The following is a 17,181-nucleotide window of genomic DNA, read 5'->3' as shown; positions in this document are numbered from 1 at the left end:
AAAGAAATATAACTGTTTCACTTCTCTTATCTCTCTTTAAGGAAATTTGCCACCATGGAAAATGTAATGGCAGAAAACATGTTTTTAGTTTTTTAGAATTTGTATCTAATCACAGTTTAAGTATTTCATCATACATTTTAGGTGTTTAAGTACAAGTTCAAAAGTCTTCTTTAAACCGTCAAAGTCAGACATCTTCAGAAAATTTATATTATTATTTCTGATAAAAAGTCTGATTCAAAGAGCAGATGATCTAGAAGTCAAGGGAAAATCCAGCTTTATAACAACATATTATTTCAAATAAAACTAGCTTTTTCATACAAGTAGAGCAACAGTTAACATAAATATTTCTCTTACCATTTTCTCATTCACTATTATCTGTATAGTTTCTGATGCTTTCTTCATTCTGTTGGAAACTTTTGTTCGGACTGAACAGAGCGTCTCATTACTATGGCACTAAAAACAGAGATAATACCACATATTTTAATATTTGGTTAGCAGACTATAAAAAAATAGTAATCACAGAAGATTATTGTATGGTCAAACATATAATAAACTTTAATCATATAAAGTAAAAATGTCCAACTTATGATATAAAATTTACAAACCATCTCATTAAGAAAAAATACTTGCAATTATGTTTTCTCTTTAAGATTTAAACATGACTGAAACTTTAATATCTACATATAGTTTGGAGTGCACAAAACATTTTCATCTATTTTCCAGGAAAGCTTCAAAAGGTTTTGTCGTGTATACATGCATATCTAACATTAACATAAAATCCTGTTTATTTGATTCACATGTGACAGAAATTTATTTTATATCCCTGAAACACAACACCATGATGGTATTGTTCTATGAGTGTTGTGTATACGTATTCTGGGGTACTTACCACTAACATAAAATCCTGTTTACTTGATTCACATGTGACATACAGATTGATTTGATATCCCTGGAATGCAGCACCATGAGGGAGTATTGTTCTAGGGGTGTTGTGGGCTTCCTCTACATTTAACACATATACCTCAGCTATCCACAATAATCTCTCTATATTTTGAAGTTTTATAGATCTATAAATAAATACAAGGGATATAAAATGTTTGATCGAGTCTACAATTACATTTCCTTTGAAATATTTAACTTGTTTTAATGTTATTTCTCTTTAGATAGAAATAAAATTTCTACTAAATAAAGTTAAAGTGTAATTAAAACACAGAATAGAATAGTTTTCCACTGGCAATCCAAATTCAAAGCCCATAATTAACTGATTTTGCAATACCTTATTAATATATGTTCTTGTCTGAACATGCTTGAAATATTTGTCACTGGATGTTGAGCAAACAACAATTAATTAATCAATGAACTTACCTACAGGGAAGAGGGATAGTAGAAACTAACTGTACTACAGGTGCCGTCAGTGTTTTTGTAGCTGATGATATACACCGTGCTAATACTGTACCACCTATTCCTATCATTGCATTCTACAAATATAGTAAAAGAAGTTCTGAGAACTGTTATAATATATGATATGTTCTCATACCAGGTCAATATTTTAAGTGTCTAATTGATTCAAACATAAAAACTTTTATCAAACATTTGATCAAGTGGATAGCTTGATATATGATACATTTTACTAAACAATATAATTTTTATATAAGCTATTGACATGATATGAAAACACATTGAATTCTAATATCGAAAAACTTTGATATGACATAATTTCAGATGAGAATTAAAACATTTTTAATTTATTTATTATAAAGCATTTAATGTTTTATTGTCTACAGTTGATAGATTATGCCTTTTTTGTCAAGACTTAATACCGTTTCAAAATTTATTTTGGCTATAAAACGACATACCTCTAATCTATTGTAACACTCTGTGATAAATTTCTTGTGCAGTGAAACTGCATCCTAAAAAATAAATCTCTTTCAATTAGCAGTTCAAGTCTATAATTTTAAAAACAGAAAAAGTATATAATTGACACTTGCACTAGAATAGTGTAACTCAAATGTTCAATAAAAAAAAGAAAACATATGCTCTATATTTCTGTTGTATGTACATTTGTTAATTATATTGGTACTAATTGATTACAAAAAACAAATTCTTGTAAGACTTGTATTATAACCTTCAACTTCAGTAACTTTAACTCCATTTTTTTTTCAAATAATAAAATTTTATAAAACCCACCTTTTTCAGCCTAGGTGCTAAGTTTGTATACGACACAGTCATCAATAACTGAATAGAGATGTTAGCTATATTTTCATCTGATGTATTTAAACAGATATCCCATAGGTAATCTAGACCTAACAGTTCTGTCTTCTCCACTATCTACAATAAATGAACACATTCATTAAAATTGTACTCAGAACAAATAAAATAATTCTTAAGAATTTTTCAAAAATGTCCTTTTAATATAATATTCTCTTTTATTTAACCAAATTATTCTTCAAAATAAAATGCATCAAATTATATTTATAGTGCCTTCCAACCACCATATCAAATTTATACTTATGGAAAAAGTTTTGAAAATCAGCAATGTTTATTTTGTATTTACAATAGTTTACTAAGTAAAGTTTTGTAATTCTTACCTGATTTAAAGAAGAAGAAATTGCCAAATCAGACAGACTTAGTTTTCTTGTTTAAATTGTTTTACATTTGTCATTTCCGGGCCTTTTATAGCTGACTATGCAGTATGGGCTTTGTTCATTGTTGAGGGTCGTATGGGGACCTATAGTTGTTATTTTCTGTGTCATTTGGTCTCTTGCAGAGAGTTGACAATACTACAATATCTTCTTTTTTACACCTAACTTCACTTTGAACTAGTAAATATATGAACGTAGTACAAAATCTACTTACCAATTTGTTACCTTCTGGTTTCAATCTGTGTTCATATTTGTTCACATTTTCTAAGAAACTTTTAAAACAGGTAAAACCTAAAAAAAAATAAGTATTTCTTAAACATATTTTGTTTTTATTTTGAAATTTCTAATTCTATGATAACTTGGGTTTTTTTAGGGACATTTTTGCATGAGACCATCATCAGAACTTAATTTTTCTTTCTACAAGATGATGTGTGCATTTGGATTCTTTAACCCTTTCCTCCATGGATTTTTTTTCCCTCACATACTTGATTCACATAGGATTTTTTCAATAAAAAAAAATTCATCAGGTTTAAAGTATTAATGCATTGTGAAAACGAATATTTCATCATTGAAATTCAAGTCAGATATTCTTATAAATGTCCTTTTCATATTGGATTCAATTTTTTTTTAAAGTCTGATGCAGACATTTTGTAGTCAAAGCGTTTCAACTGAGGTACTACACAGACACAGGCGTCTAAAGGTGTCATTATGGAGGAAAGGGGTGGCGTCAAAAAGCGTCATTATGGAGGAAAGGGTTAATAACAAGTGACTGGAAAGTTCATATACTAAATACAATGTATGATCAATTGTTATTTCTACAATTATAATAATGTTTCCTCAGTAATTTTCAATAAAGAAAATCTCATGAAATCGAAATTAGTTCAAATAGAAAAAAAATAACCTTTAAACCAATTGTCAACAAACCTTTTTCACTGAGTTTAACTGGGTCAAGTTTTAACAATTCTTTTTGAAACAACTGACTCTGTGTGTCCATCTCTAAATCTGGTAGTCCTTTTGTAAACCATTCAAAACATGTCTGTTACATACAAAACAAAATATTATATGTATTACAGAATTAAAGATAACTTAAATGTATACATCTAAAGAAAGAATAAAACTTATACCTTAGGACAAAAAGCCAAGTACAATATGGGGAAATATCAAAAACAGATCCTGCAAATAGTATCAAAACATTTTCGAATACTGAGAATTTATTATTAATCGCGGTACTCCAATTTACATGGATTTCTTGAGTATACGCAAACAACAAATTTAACTGTTCAACAAACTATGAATTTTCTAAATGAAGGTAAACCAAAATTGGCAAAACCATAAGAAAAAATATCAATAAAAATACAATTTTTCAAAATAAATCCACAGAAAGTCTTCAAATTCTATATTACCTCTCTGTCCCATTCACATGCTTCTGGACTGGCTATGAGTGTTCCCCATATATCCCTTGCTCTGCTCCATGGCAGATACAAGGCTCCCTCTTGTAACATATACTGTAGAAACAGCAGGTGGGTTGATACCATCTATAGATATAATACATTTGTTCAAACATGGAGCTTTTTTTTTGGTTTGTTACAGAAATCAAATGCAGTGTTCTACACTAGGACTTGTCAGCATCATGGTAATATGATGGCATACTATTCTGTTTGAATATGTTTTCAAAAATTACTGTCTAATAGATTGTGTTATATACTGGTGATATAATTTCTAGAAAGAAGATGATGTTTGCTAATAAAGATTGACAATCAAAGAAAATTTTCTCAAAATAGTTTCAAACAGTTATCATCTGACATCATAAAATGCTTTGGGCATAAAAAAAATATAAGAAATAAACAAACGAAACTGTGATCTAATGCCCACTGATGATACCCCTGCCAAAATACTATACAGTAAACGGGAAGTTGTCAACTGATGAATCTGAAAATCAGAATTCCTTGTAACGTAGCTCCTGAGAAAACTGTGACTAAATTTTCATCTTGGATGTCATGTGGAAAATGATGTAGGTGTCTGCTAAACAGGAAGTTGTTGAGTGAAAAATCTGTAAAGGCATCACATGTTATAGCTGACATATATAAACCCTGAAACCAAATTACAGAAATCCTTGTATTGAAGTTCCTGAGAAAATTGTGACAAAAAATATTCAGGGGACTGAAGGACTGATAAACAGAGGTAAAACAGTATACACCTACTTTTTGAAAGCAAGGGTAGAATAACATAATCCTATGAAATGTATTTAATTCAAAATAAGTTACAACCATCATGTTTCAATAAAATGATGCACAGGATATAATACTCACTTCAGAATGTGCATAGAGTCTATTAACAATAGTGTCTGGTCCCAACTGACCATCTCCTACAGCTCCTGAAGCCTGTTTGTGACATTTTACTAAGCTCTGTGTAACCAGTTTGATAACATCATGGTTCTTGTTTAGATCATGCAGGATTCCCTATGAAACAAATGAAATAAAATTACTCTAATTTAATAAATGTTCTATTTTTCAGCATTTGTAATAACTTACTGTTTTTTGGCTTGTCAATAACTAAAATGAATTGGAAATCTCTCAATAAAAAATGTATGAAAATTGATGTCCTAGTTCCTTAAATATCTTGCATATACCCTACATTTTATGTGGAGTGGATTACTAATTTTTCATTGCCGGAAATTATGAATTTTTAATAACAATGTCTTAGAACAAAATGTTTGATTTTTTAAAATTTACCTTATATTAAACCTTACCAAAAGATGTTCTCACTTTGAAATTTGATATTCCTAAGCAGATCATTACACTGGAGTGTAATGTACTAAAGTATCAAGGTTATTATGATGTACCTGCTGACCTACCTTGTCTGTTTTCTGTGAACTTAACTTCAGGATATTTTTACAAATATGTAGTAACTGTTTCAAAGAATGTAACACACATACACCCTACAATTAAAGAATACAAATAAAGAATGCACATTTCAAATTACAATATATTTCAGAAACACAAATTGAAAAGTTCTTCAATCAATAAATTACACCCAAAAAAAACAAAGTTAAACAATTCATATCATAATTGAGTAAAGAAATATATATCTACCTTCTTTATGTCTTCAACACATTTGATAACATATTGTCTTTTAACTTGTTCTCTAACACTAAATGAATCACTCAGTATGGCTAGATGTTCTTCTAATGCCAGCTCAATTAAATGTGTAGATAATGCAGGCAGGTGGGACAGATCCCATAACAACTCCAGGACCTATAAACAGTATACATATTTGTTAATTGTCCTATGCCAAAAAAACTAGACATGTAAAACAATGAATAAATTCAGCATTTCATTGAATGTGTAATAAAATAAATGACAAATTTACATTAAGAAATGAACTATTTCTCTCTCCCTGAACTAACAAGCAGAATACTAATGTCCCATTTGAATATATCAACAACTTACTCTGACTTAAAATGTAGAGTTCAAAATATAGTTTGTACACATTTCTTTCATTGAGGACCAGATATTGACCTCCAGATAATTTTTTGTTTATAATATTATTGGTGGGGTACTTTTCGTCAACTTTTATTTTATATTTCTAGTTGCTAAGAATTGTTTTACATAAATATAATTAATAAGTTCATTACATTTACATGTAATAAAAAATATAAATTATTACAATTGTATCCTTGTCTCATTGTTTTTTGTGCTATCAAGAATGCATTGTGATGTCACAGTTTCCACTGAAAAAGCATGCATATTTTGAATACAAATGAAGTATGAAAATATATGATCTGACCAGATGTGTAAAGTTATATGATCTTACCCTAGTGGTAGTTTTTGGTTCTCTTCCATCCCTCCCTATTCTTCCTATCAAGCTAAGTAACTTTTCTCTCATCCTATCTGACTCTTCTTGCCATTTCTGTAAAATATCAAATTAAAACATTGTGAATGTAATTTTATTTGCAGTACCAATTTTAATGGATTTCATAGTTAAATAAAGACTACAAATTAAAAAAAATCTTTAAATGCAAATTCTATATTTATTTGTTAAATACAAACAATGTTCAATGTCCAGTAGAACAAGAAGTTGTACATGCGCTTACCCAACTCATAATTTGAAGCATTAAAACGAAAAGAAGGTATTTTGCAGATCCAAAATGCATTCACATTTAGACTCATCAATGTAAAGCTGCTGAACAAATATGAAGTCATTCAGTTAAGTAGTACCTGAAAAAAGTGAACTGTGTTACGAAAATTTTCAGTTCATTCAACATGTATGCTAACACCTAGTAGCTATATAGAGAATATCATATGTCTTTCTCAATATCACATCCGTATCAACCTGAGACACCAATATAATCCCAAGAGCTCTGCTCGAGGGATTATATTGGTTGAGGGTTGATACAGTGTGTGATATTCAAAAAGCCATATCATATACACTTTATTATATACATATACCTCAAGTAGATGTTTTTTATGTGACATGACATCATACAGATAAGGAGTTTTGAAATGACTTCATACATATTATAGGTTTGACATGACGTCATACAGATTAGGGATTTGATAAAGCCTTTGCAACAGTGACTGCAATCCATGATGTGACGTCATACAGATTAAAGATGTGATAAAGCTTTTTCAACTGTGCTGCTATCGATATCATCACGGGTGGCTGATACAGCACGCTTGCTAGTGATTGTATTACACATACAATTGATCTGTATTTACTTCTATTTAAAGTATAAAATGAACATATATGAACATATATATATATATTGGTATCATTATAAGCAAAGTCTGAGGTCAGCAATTCAAAAGAATGAAATAAAACATAAGCAAACAATTAGTATCAACAAATAAAATGAAATCAACAGGACTACAATTAAGTCTTAAAAAACATAATCAAGTTACATTTGTAACATTACCTTTTGTATAAGAAGGAACAGACTTTCTAACTGTACTGAATCAAATTTGACAGCTGCAGCAGCTATGATAGTATGCATATTATCTATAACATTGTTTGTTTGACCAATCTGAAATGGAACAAAAATGACAGTTGAAATTTTTTAAAACATGTGCGTTCATTTCAAGTTTTTAATTTTATAGTTGACCCAAACAATATTAAAATACAATACTGCTATGCCTTTATATGACCACATTTAAAAGAATGTCTGTTTCCCCTCCCCCCAGGTCTACCCTTTGTAAACAGACCAGGAAGGCAGGTTCTTTTTTTTTTTTTTTTTTTAACTGGATGTGATTGTCATAGCATGGTCACATGAATGGTTTGACTTGTCCAGTCCAGGCCACTTATCAGTTGTTTCTGCTCAATTTCAGTGTATTTATTTAGATTATCAATCCTTCTGCTTTCAAGCACTTTACAAAAATGGAAACAAATTATTTTCAGGAAAAAAATAATTTCGATTTTTTTTAGGGCTTATTTTTTACCCGGGTGGGGGAGGTGAAACAAACATATTTTTAATTTTGGCCTTATTCTTCCTGAAAAGCTGTTTAAACCCAGTGAAATATTACTTGCCATGCTTCAAGTGCTTTTTAATTTTATAAATAAAGGCATACATATAAAATAAATTTGATAAATACCTGCATCTTCCAGATCATGTTCAGTTCCTCAGTCGACAATTCTGAACCTAGGAAATCAACCAGACCTTTTATTTTATCACAGTATTGAGCCTGGTCTATGTTTCCTGAAATGAAAAAGAAGAAATACACATATGTTAAGCTGAATGTACTTTAGTTTCATAGATATTAAAAATCACATCATCTTAGTTGACTGGTTTATAGACATTACACAAAACTTGCTGAATCACACCATCCTCATGAATAACATCTAAATTTACCAAACAGTTCAATTTGGTTCAATATGCAATTTAAATGAAGTAAACTAAAATATAGTTGGCCTTAATCTCCAAAATACTTCAAATAATTTCAAAATTCTAATATTAGACAAAATAAACCAAGACACATTTAAAATTAAAAAAAGAATTGAGAAAGTCTCAAACCCCTTCCATTGTACATGTTCAGGTATATATTGATTTAATCTTATTCACAAAACTCTGCAGCTGAGGTCTATACTAGGACAGAGATTTGATCAGTCATATCATTTTTTCAACTTTAGTACTGAACAAAATAATTGGGAATTTTCAATTAGTAAGTGAGAAAAGGCTTAGTATTTGTAATTGGGAATAGGTGTTACAGAACTCTACAAAATGCATGAAAAATACATACCTTTTAGCCTTTATTCAAAGTCTTGTACTTTAAACAAATTTACAAAAGAATTTTCCAGTATAAAAAATATCATTTTAGATTAAACAAGAGGCTGTCACAACGACAGCAAACCGGATTTATTATTTATTTATTTGTATCCTGCCAATATCACAAGAACCATAACTGATGAACTGTGGAAGTGAAAGTCGTCAATATCAAATTTGACCTCCATTTTGACATCAGTATCAACGTATTAAAATTTGAAAATTTTAGTTTGAATGGTTCATGAGTAAATGCACGGACACGACTGGAAAAGCCATTTTTCAATCTTTCAAGAACCATAACTCCTGAACGGTAAAAGTCAAAATCGTCATTATTGAACTTGACCTCCATTTTGTCAATAGTAACAACATATTAAAATTTGGGAAGCTTTGGTTGAACAGTTCATACGTAAATGCACGGACACGACTGGAAATGCCATTTTTCAATCTTTCAAGAACCATAACTCCTGAACGGTAAAAGTCAAAATCGTCATTATTAAACTTGACATTCATTTTGTTGTCTGTAACAACATAATAAAATTTGAAAAGCTTTGGTTGAACGGTTCATGAGTAAATGCACGGACAACATTTGGTTGCCGCCCGATTGCCCGGCCGCACATCCCCAAATCAATAACCGACATTTTTGTCACAAAAATCCGGTTAATAAATTACAAACCTTCCAAGGCTATAGACAATATTTTGTTTTCTACCAGCCACTGTAAAATCTTTGCAGAATTCATAGCTGTCTTTGAACTCTTAGCGGATGTGGCATCTTCTATCAGCTTTGCTACCTAAGGGATGCAAAAAAAAATTATGTTATTGAGAAACATCTAAATCGTATATTTTTAGAACAATGATATAAATTTGATTTTAAAGGGAATTCTCAAGTCTTGTTGTTAAATTCCTGTGAACTATCAGATGATAAGGTGTTACTTTAAAAATTGTACTGTTTATTGCCTAGTCTTTGTTTATTCTACATTGGCTAGGATTATAGGGGAGGGTTGAGATCTCACAAAACATATTTAATCCATGCCACATTTTTGCACCTGTTCCAAGTCAGGATCCTCTGGCCTTTGTTAGTCTTGTATGTTTCATCTTTTATTCTTATATCATTTATATGTTTCAAAGTTCAGTGTGACATCAATTTTCACTGAACTAGTATAGATTTTTGTTAAGGAGCCAGCTGATTTTATCACAATGTTGTAGACCCATTGGTGGTTTTGGACTGTTTATGCATTTTGGTTGCGTTATTACCACTTTGACACATTCCACATTTCCATTCTCAATTTTATTTGTCTGCATTTACATTTCTCCTAATCATTTTAAAAGATTAGTTCTCAAGTTCACATACAAATTATGAATAAAAACCTAAAGTAAATATCATTTGACATACAATTTATAGGATTTGTTTTTTAAATACCTTTATTCATTATCATCCTTACCTCTTTCAATGAATTCATCTTTGCATTAAAGTGAGGAGATTTCAGCATTTTAAAGGCTATTTCTAATCTAAGATCATCCAGTGAATCGGTATGTTGAGGCCACATCTGTATACACAATAACTTCATAGAACCAAGTAATTCAGAAACACAGCCTATATTCTAAAAATAACAGAAAACATAACAAGTAGACGCTGAGAAACCAAAGGGCAAGGTTATTTTCCAGTGACTATGCACCTATATCTGTTATCCCATGTAGGTCAGTGGATGCTATAAGCTGTTTAAACCCAGTGAAATATTACTTGCCGTGCTTCAAGTGCTTTTTAATTTTATAAAATTCTGTATTAGGACAATTGAACACTGTTTAACGAATTTATCCTGAATTTGTTATGTTACATATTATTATATTGAAATTCAATATTTTTTTTTTATTAGGTCAATGGTAGAAGAGAGATAATTCCAATTGACGTAATAAATAAGGGAGATAATTCCCATTGACGTAATAAAAAATTGTACTGAAATTTATTAGGACAATATCAGCCAATCAAATTGCAAGAAATTACTCTAATTCAGGATAAATACAAATGTCAGCTTTATATCAACGAATTAAAGATTTATCATTAATGTCCAAATCTCCAAGAAAATTACATTTTTCTTATCATTCAAAATGTATATAACCAAAAATAAAGTACAATCATATAATATACAACATGGTTTGAACAGTATCAAGTATGATACAAGTTTCAACATACCTTTTGCTTGAAGTCTTTCTCATCCAAGTTCTGTACAAATTTAATACATTTCTCCATTGCTGGGGCTAATACTTCTTGTACAACTTTTGGATTAAGAAATTCTGCACAAACTCCAAGTGGACTCAACAGTGCAGACATTGACTAAAAATACCATTAATGAAATTATTAGAGTTTTTTCATTGATTTCATATGTTTCAAGACTTATATAATCATGATTTTTACAGAGGGAATGCACTTATAATTATAATAACATTTGTGATTGTAATAAGTAATGTAAATTAATGTGGAAAACTGTACAAACTTATTGTGTTTTATCTGTACAGAAATTCTATTTTTTGTTTGATGCCTAAAGTAAGTGCTTTTATTCAGGATGGCATGCAATGCTAGCTGTCTTAATATTTTTATCATATTGTCTAGTGGAGAGTTTCTCATTGGCAGTCATACCAAATGTTCTTATTTTGAGTTTTATTTCAAGAAACATAATTTTAGATTTTTCTTAACCTTTTCCTATTAAATAGAAAACGCAATTTTTGTCATAAATTATAAACCTGTATCAAATCTTTTATTTTTAATACATATACCTAAGCCAACAATATAAAGAACATAACATCTGTTCAATAATTTCTAGCACAATACATACTATTGCATCTAAATCATCATCTTCTAGTTTACTTCGGACATGTTCAACACCATTTTTACAGGCAAACTGAAAAAGAAGGTAACTCAATTGTACAGTACAGTTACACACTTAGAATGTCATTACTTGAGCATAGATATCTATCCCCTATGACACACCAAAACTCATGCATATTTTCCTCAAATACAAGTATAGGTTCCAATATTTTAACATTTGGATTGTGAAAATAAATTGAAGTCAAAGCAAGGGAATAATCTTTTCTTAATATAAAGGTAACTGCTGTGTAAATTATACAATTATAGATCTTTGTACAAAAGGACAGTTATTCAAATATTTTTATAATAAAAACATCCAAATTAAATACAGTTCAGCTTCAAAACCTAATTTTTGATAAAAAGTAAATATGAAAAAAGTACAAAAACAATATTTCAGTCTTGTTTTGTTTATCATTTATAAGATTTTTGGTGAAATGATGTGTATACTGTTATAAGACCTCTTACCTGTCTTTAAAAGTTGATTAAATATTACTTACCCTATTTATTAAGTGTGTCAACCAACCATATGGATCCTAAAACAAAGAAGACTTATTTATTTAAAATACAATGATGGTGTTCTCCCCAGTGTCTTTATAGTCATGTACATTGTACTATGGTGCTATATTTTATCTTAAAAATCTATTATAAATGTAGGGCTTTGTTCCAATAGAAAAGGAGCTAGGGTGAACACAGTGTGTTTCAACAAATATCAATCTTTTTAGTCAGGTTTTTTAAAAATTTGAAATCATCTAAAATTCTACAATAATAATACAATAACGGTTGAATTTCTTACATATTTAAGCTAATCACTTCACTTTCAAATGTTGTTAAAAATTATATTTCTTTTTTGTTTTGTAGATAAATTAAGACGTTAGGTTTCTTGTTTGCATTGTGTTACATTCATCATTACCAGGTCTTTTACAGCTTAATATGCAGAAAGGGTTTTGCTCATTGTTGAAGGCTCTACAGTGACCTATAGTTATTAAACTCTGTGTCATTTGGTCTCTGATGGAGAGTTGTCTCATTGGCAATCATACCACATCTTCTTATTTTTATACAAGGTGAAAACTTACTACAGTAGATTTGTAGCTTGTATTACATGTATACAACACACCATCTTCTATCTTATCTTCCCAATACGTTCTATCTCTCTTCTGTCGGTTCTTGTAATGAAACTCAGAATCTTTATTCAATGCCTATAAAACAGTTCAATCAAATAAATTACATTTACATTGAAATAAAACTAGGTAGTGACAAATAATATAAAGTCAAATATAAGATGGAAATATTTCAAGTGAATAGAAAATAATGATAATCGGAAGTCATGATCAATTTATGATAACATATGATCAATTCTAATTGTAAGATTTTTTGAAATACTTGTAGATCTGAATATCTGTTCTTTTTTAACAGTAAACATGTCTTGCTTCTTGCATCTACTTAAAATGAGCATGTGACACCATTCAAAACAAACAAAGAATAGACGATTGATTTCAAAATGACATGGTGCAGGAGTACACTGGAATAATTGAGATATTTGACCTTTAGACATACTAAGATATTAACATACCAGATAGAAGACTTCCATTAAAATCTTAGGTACAGGAAGGTGCTGTATCCTGGTTGCTACTAGATCTACCAACAGCTGTAACATGTTAAAGATTCCTTCCTGTATCTCTGTGTTCCAACGATGGACAGCTGGAGAATTAGTCAACTAAAACATCAAAAAACATTATCATTTTGTTGTGTTATAAATCAGAACTTTTGTGATATATTATGCTGTTGCATTTTTTTATAAAGTTTTACATAATAAATCATGGTTCTTGGAAGGATATTTTTGAAAAGTGCCAAATCCAAATTTTTAAATTTTGGTGAGTCTAACTATTACAATGATCCTTTTTTCAGAAAGTTTAAACCAAAAATAGTAAGTAGCAAAATTTTGCTCTCGATTCAGTCTCTTGATCATGACAAATCTTCCATTTAAACTTCATAAAAGTCTACAAAGGTTCAACAAAGTTATTGATGTCTAAACAAAACATAATCATAGAATTAACCTTAATCAACTACATGATGATGCCAAAAACGAAATGTAAAATAGCTATGTCAAAAAGACGAAAAAAAGGATTAAAGTACATAGTTTTAATTCAGCATTCTAACCATAATTAAATACTAAACAAACCTTCCTAAAAGATTCTGGCATACATCTTTCGATAAATCTCTTACAATTCTCATCATTTTCAGTTAAATCTAAAAAAAAAAGAAATAAAAATGTATGCATAATACTTTTACATGTAAATAAAACTGAGAATGGAAACAGTTAGATATAGACCCAACCAAAATCTTGTCAAGCACTGTAACAGGATGTTTATATAATATTGTACAATAAGCTGTGTAGTTTGAAATCTTAAAAAGTTGACAACAAGTACCAAGTATTTAATAAGTTTGAAAAGACCTGATTGTACATGCATTCTGGACCAGAATGGACATCACAATGATTTAATGTTTATACTTATTCCTTTCCAAAGTCATTATGTGCATTTATCAAACTTTTTGCCAGGAAGTATACATTGGCAGCAAAAATGAGTGAAACAACTACCAAATCAATTTATGAAACTAGACTAGAAAGTTTAAAAGTTGACATACTTGCTTCAGCCAAACGTGTTGCAGCTAATAGACATTTTCCTAATGATTCTTCTTTCTTATAAGGTATTGACCAATGTTCAGCAAACACTCGTCCTTCAAGTTCATACAAGTTGGTGACAGGAAATTCAAGTGGGTTTCCACCTTCCTCCACCATTTCTGAACCATTGCCATTCTCCACTGCTGAGTCTCTCTAGAAGATAATAGTCAGAATAAATAAACACTAAAAACAAATCACAGAAGGTATGTTATCATTTACCTACAAATACTAACCTTCTTTAATGATACAACACTTTAACAATAATATTTTTTTTACTTCTGTTAAAGTTTTACTCCCTTACATTTCATTCATGCTCAAGTAAAAATCAAATTAAATAGTTAAGAAAGATCAGTTGTCTCCAGCAATCTTATAAAAAAAACTTATAAATCAAATCTGGTTCAACTGATTTCTAATTTTTTGTTCTTTTGTTTATTCACATGTTAACAACACTTTCACAGCTTTTGGATAGGGAAGAGTGATTATACCATGTTAAGACCCACCAAATTCTTGGTGTCCCTGTTCTGGAACCAGCAATCCAATGGGTTTCTTAGTTGCTGTCTTTCATAATTACTGTGTTTCATACATTCGATGTGGTTACTTTTTCATGCATGTACAAAAATGTAGTATAAGTCAAATGGTCAAGTGTTGGTTAAAATTCTCTCTTGAATTGTTTCAAAATTTGTAATAACATAGCATTTTTACTACAGCAGACAATTTTTTTACAATCAGGAAAATTTCCCGAAATAATTTTTCTACTCATAAACTCAAAATCATTAACTTTTAATTTTTTTATACTTTTTCCCGGTCTTGTTTGCATGAGACTTTGAATAGAATATATATTTATCAGTCTAGTAAAATATAGGAATGAACTCAACACCAATTCATTTTTAATACTTGTTTGATATGAAAAAAACGTTATCTGATGACAGCGTTTCTTTAATTACATTGAAGATGAAGTCGTAACGTAAATAACATCACAATTAAAATACCTAACAAAACCAAAATTGGAAACATTGCAGTATTTCCGTTTCTTTTTTTAAACATGTTTGAATTGAACAAAAATAATTCAAATAGACTTCGTTCCCTATCATAGGTATGGCAGCAACCATTTGATTTTCGAGGGGGGGGGGGGCTATGTTTTTTTTGAAAAGTTTGTTTCCAGTTTTTGGAGAAAAAAATAATTTGTTTTTGATTCTGAGAAAAAAAAAATGGTTTGTTTTACCCTCAGCTGCCACTAAATGTAATGCTAAAATTAAAAGGAAAAAAATTGTTTTTCACCACAGGCGAGAAAAAAAATTTGTCCAGAAAAAAAACCATAGCCCCCCAGAAAATTAAATGGTTGCTGCCTAATGCCTCCCTTATATTAATCCATAATATCATACAGTTTTGCTTTTGATCAATGTTGAAGTCTCTACCTTCCAGTTATAATGAACTAATAATTGTTCACATACTTGTCCTTTGAACTTAATTGGTTTTCATCTCATTTGCAATGATATCACATCTTTTCACTAATATATTGATAAGGCAAAAGTGGTGACAGACATGAATTTTGTACTACATTTCCTCTTCCTTTCAAATTTTTCAAAACATGCAAATGTACTTCCCTAATATACACAGCAATTTTACTTCAAACTTAAGACTTTATCAAGCTTAGTTCCCAAAAAAGTTCATGATTTTCACATGTATTTGTGTATAACTATACATATTAACCGTTTTTAGAAACAAATACATAGATGTATATATACAAATGTTCACCTCTGTACTAGGTATAACCTCTTCATAACTGGGAGGTGGGGCAGGTCCATAGACAGGCTGAGATGTCCTGGAGAGCTCTTTCATTTCGACATCAATATCATCTAATGTGTCATACGATGAGGTAGGGTGGTCGTTGGTTAAAAAGGCAACTGCTTCGTTCAAATCATTATTTGCAAGACGAAGAGCCTTTCTACATTCATTTTCGCTAGGGAACCCCATCGCCAGCAGCGTACTGACATGCTCTTCGTCGATTTCCATTATTGCACTTCAAACCTTGTCATTTTCTAGCTACAGCTGCATTACATTTTGTTATAAATTATCAACATAAATTGCGAAATAACTAAGTTTACAAGATATCACTCTGTCAACATGTTTTCCGCCATGTTAAAAAATTGGAGAGCAAATGAAGGGCGACAACTCTCTTCTTGAAAGAGGGTACAAGACATCTCGTACCTCACCAGCTCGGACTCAACATTAGCCTAAAAGCATTTTATGATTACATTGCGTGGAGGTGTTATTCATACAATATTATTAATTCAAGCTATTACAATTAGGCAGTGGCGGATGCAGCCATTTTTAAAAGGGGAGGTTCCCAACCCAGGACAAAAAAGGGGGACAATCAGCTTTAATACTATAAAAGCTTTTAACAACATTATGTTTGCTTTAAATGAATGTTCAATCATACATATCGCTTATTCCAGCTACACTTAGTACTAATGTCCGTATCATTACACTACACTTATCTTGTTCACACATTTTAACAAGAGATGGAACTATATCATTTAAATTACAAAAGAGTACATTTCTATTAAGTTCTAACGCTTTAAATTGAATGAGGAAATGGAAATCATCTTCAATTCCATCCTTGCAAATTGGACAAATTCTCTGTTCTTAATGTGTTCTAGTATACCTAACAACTTCTATTAGTAATTTTCTATTTCTAATTCTGATTTTAACCATTTTAGAAATCATGAACACTTTTGTTAAG

At 30.2% G+C, this 17,181-nt stretch overlaps 1 protein-coding gene across 1 annotated transcript in view; it reads right to left on the bottom strand.

Moving 5' to 3' along the window:
• Positions 1-16,580, bottom strand: part of LOC134687168 (ubiquitin carboxyl-terminal hydrolase 24-like) — a 50,688-nt gene extending 34,108 nt beyond the window's left edge. Inside the window, exons 1-24 of the mRNA XM_063547219.1 lie at positions 16,194-16,580; positions 14,402-14,591; positions 13,938-14,005; positions 13,329-13,472; positions 12,832-12,954; positions 12,256-12,291; positions 11,727-11,792; positions 11,087-11,227; positions 10,338-10,496; positions 9,572-9,686; positions 8,231-8,334; positions 7,558-7,665; positions 6,456-6,551; positions 5,735-5,896; positions 5,497-5,580; positions 4,952-5,101; positions 4,046-4,177; positions 3,567-3,678; positions 2,857-2,933; positions 2,188-2,328; positions 1,857-1,910; positions 1,366-1,478; positions 890-1,067; positions 355-453 (exon numbers count right to left, since the gene is read on the bottom strand). Coding sequence (XP_063403289.1) covers positions 355-453; positions 890-1,067; positions 1,366-1,478; positions 1,857-1,910; positions 2,188-2,328; positions 2,857-2,933; positions 3,567-3,678; positions 4,046-4,177; positions 4,952-5,101; positions 5,497-5,580; positions 5,735-5,896; positions 6,456-6,551; positions 7,558-7,665; positions 8,231-8,334; positions 9,572-9,686; positions 10,338-10,496; positions 11,087-11,227; positions 11,727-11,792; positions 12,256-12,291; positions 12,832-12,954; positions 13,329-13,472; positions 13,938-14,005; positions 14,402-14,591; positions 16,194-16,451 — 2,910 coding nt within the window. The 5' untranslated portion in view covers positions 16,452-16,580. The remainder of the gene's footprint in view (positions 1-354; positions 454-889; positions 1,068-1,365; positions 1,479-1,856; positions 1,911-2,187; positions 2,329-2,856; positions 2,934-3,566; positions 3,679-4,045; positions 4,178-4,951; positions 5,102-5,496; positions 5,581-5,734; positions 5,897-6,455; positions 6,552-7,557; positions 7,666-8,230; positions 8,335-9,571; positions 9,687-10,337; positions 10,497-11,086; positions 11,228-11,726; positions 11,793-12,255; positions 12,292-12,831; positions 12,955-13,328; positions 13,473-13,937; positions 14,006-14,401; positions 14,592-16,193) is intronic.
• Between the last annotated feature and the right edge of the window lie 601 nt (positions 16,581-17,181).

This window comes from Mytilus trossulus, chromosome 1, assembly GCF_036588685.1.
Source record: "Mytilus trossulus isolate FHL-02 chromosome 1, PNRI_Mtr1.1.1.hap1, whole genome shotgun sequence".
Classification (NCBI taxonomy): domain Eukaryota; kingdom Metazoa; phylum Mollusca; class Bivalvia; order Mytilida; family Mytilidae; genus Mytilus; species Mytilus trossulus.
Note: the sequence above shows the minus strand (reverse complement) of the source record. Positions and strands in the feature narration are given on the sequence as shown.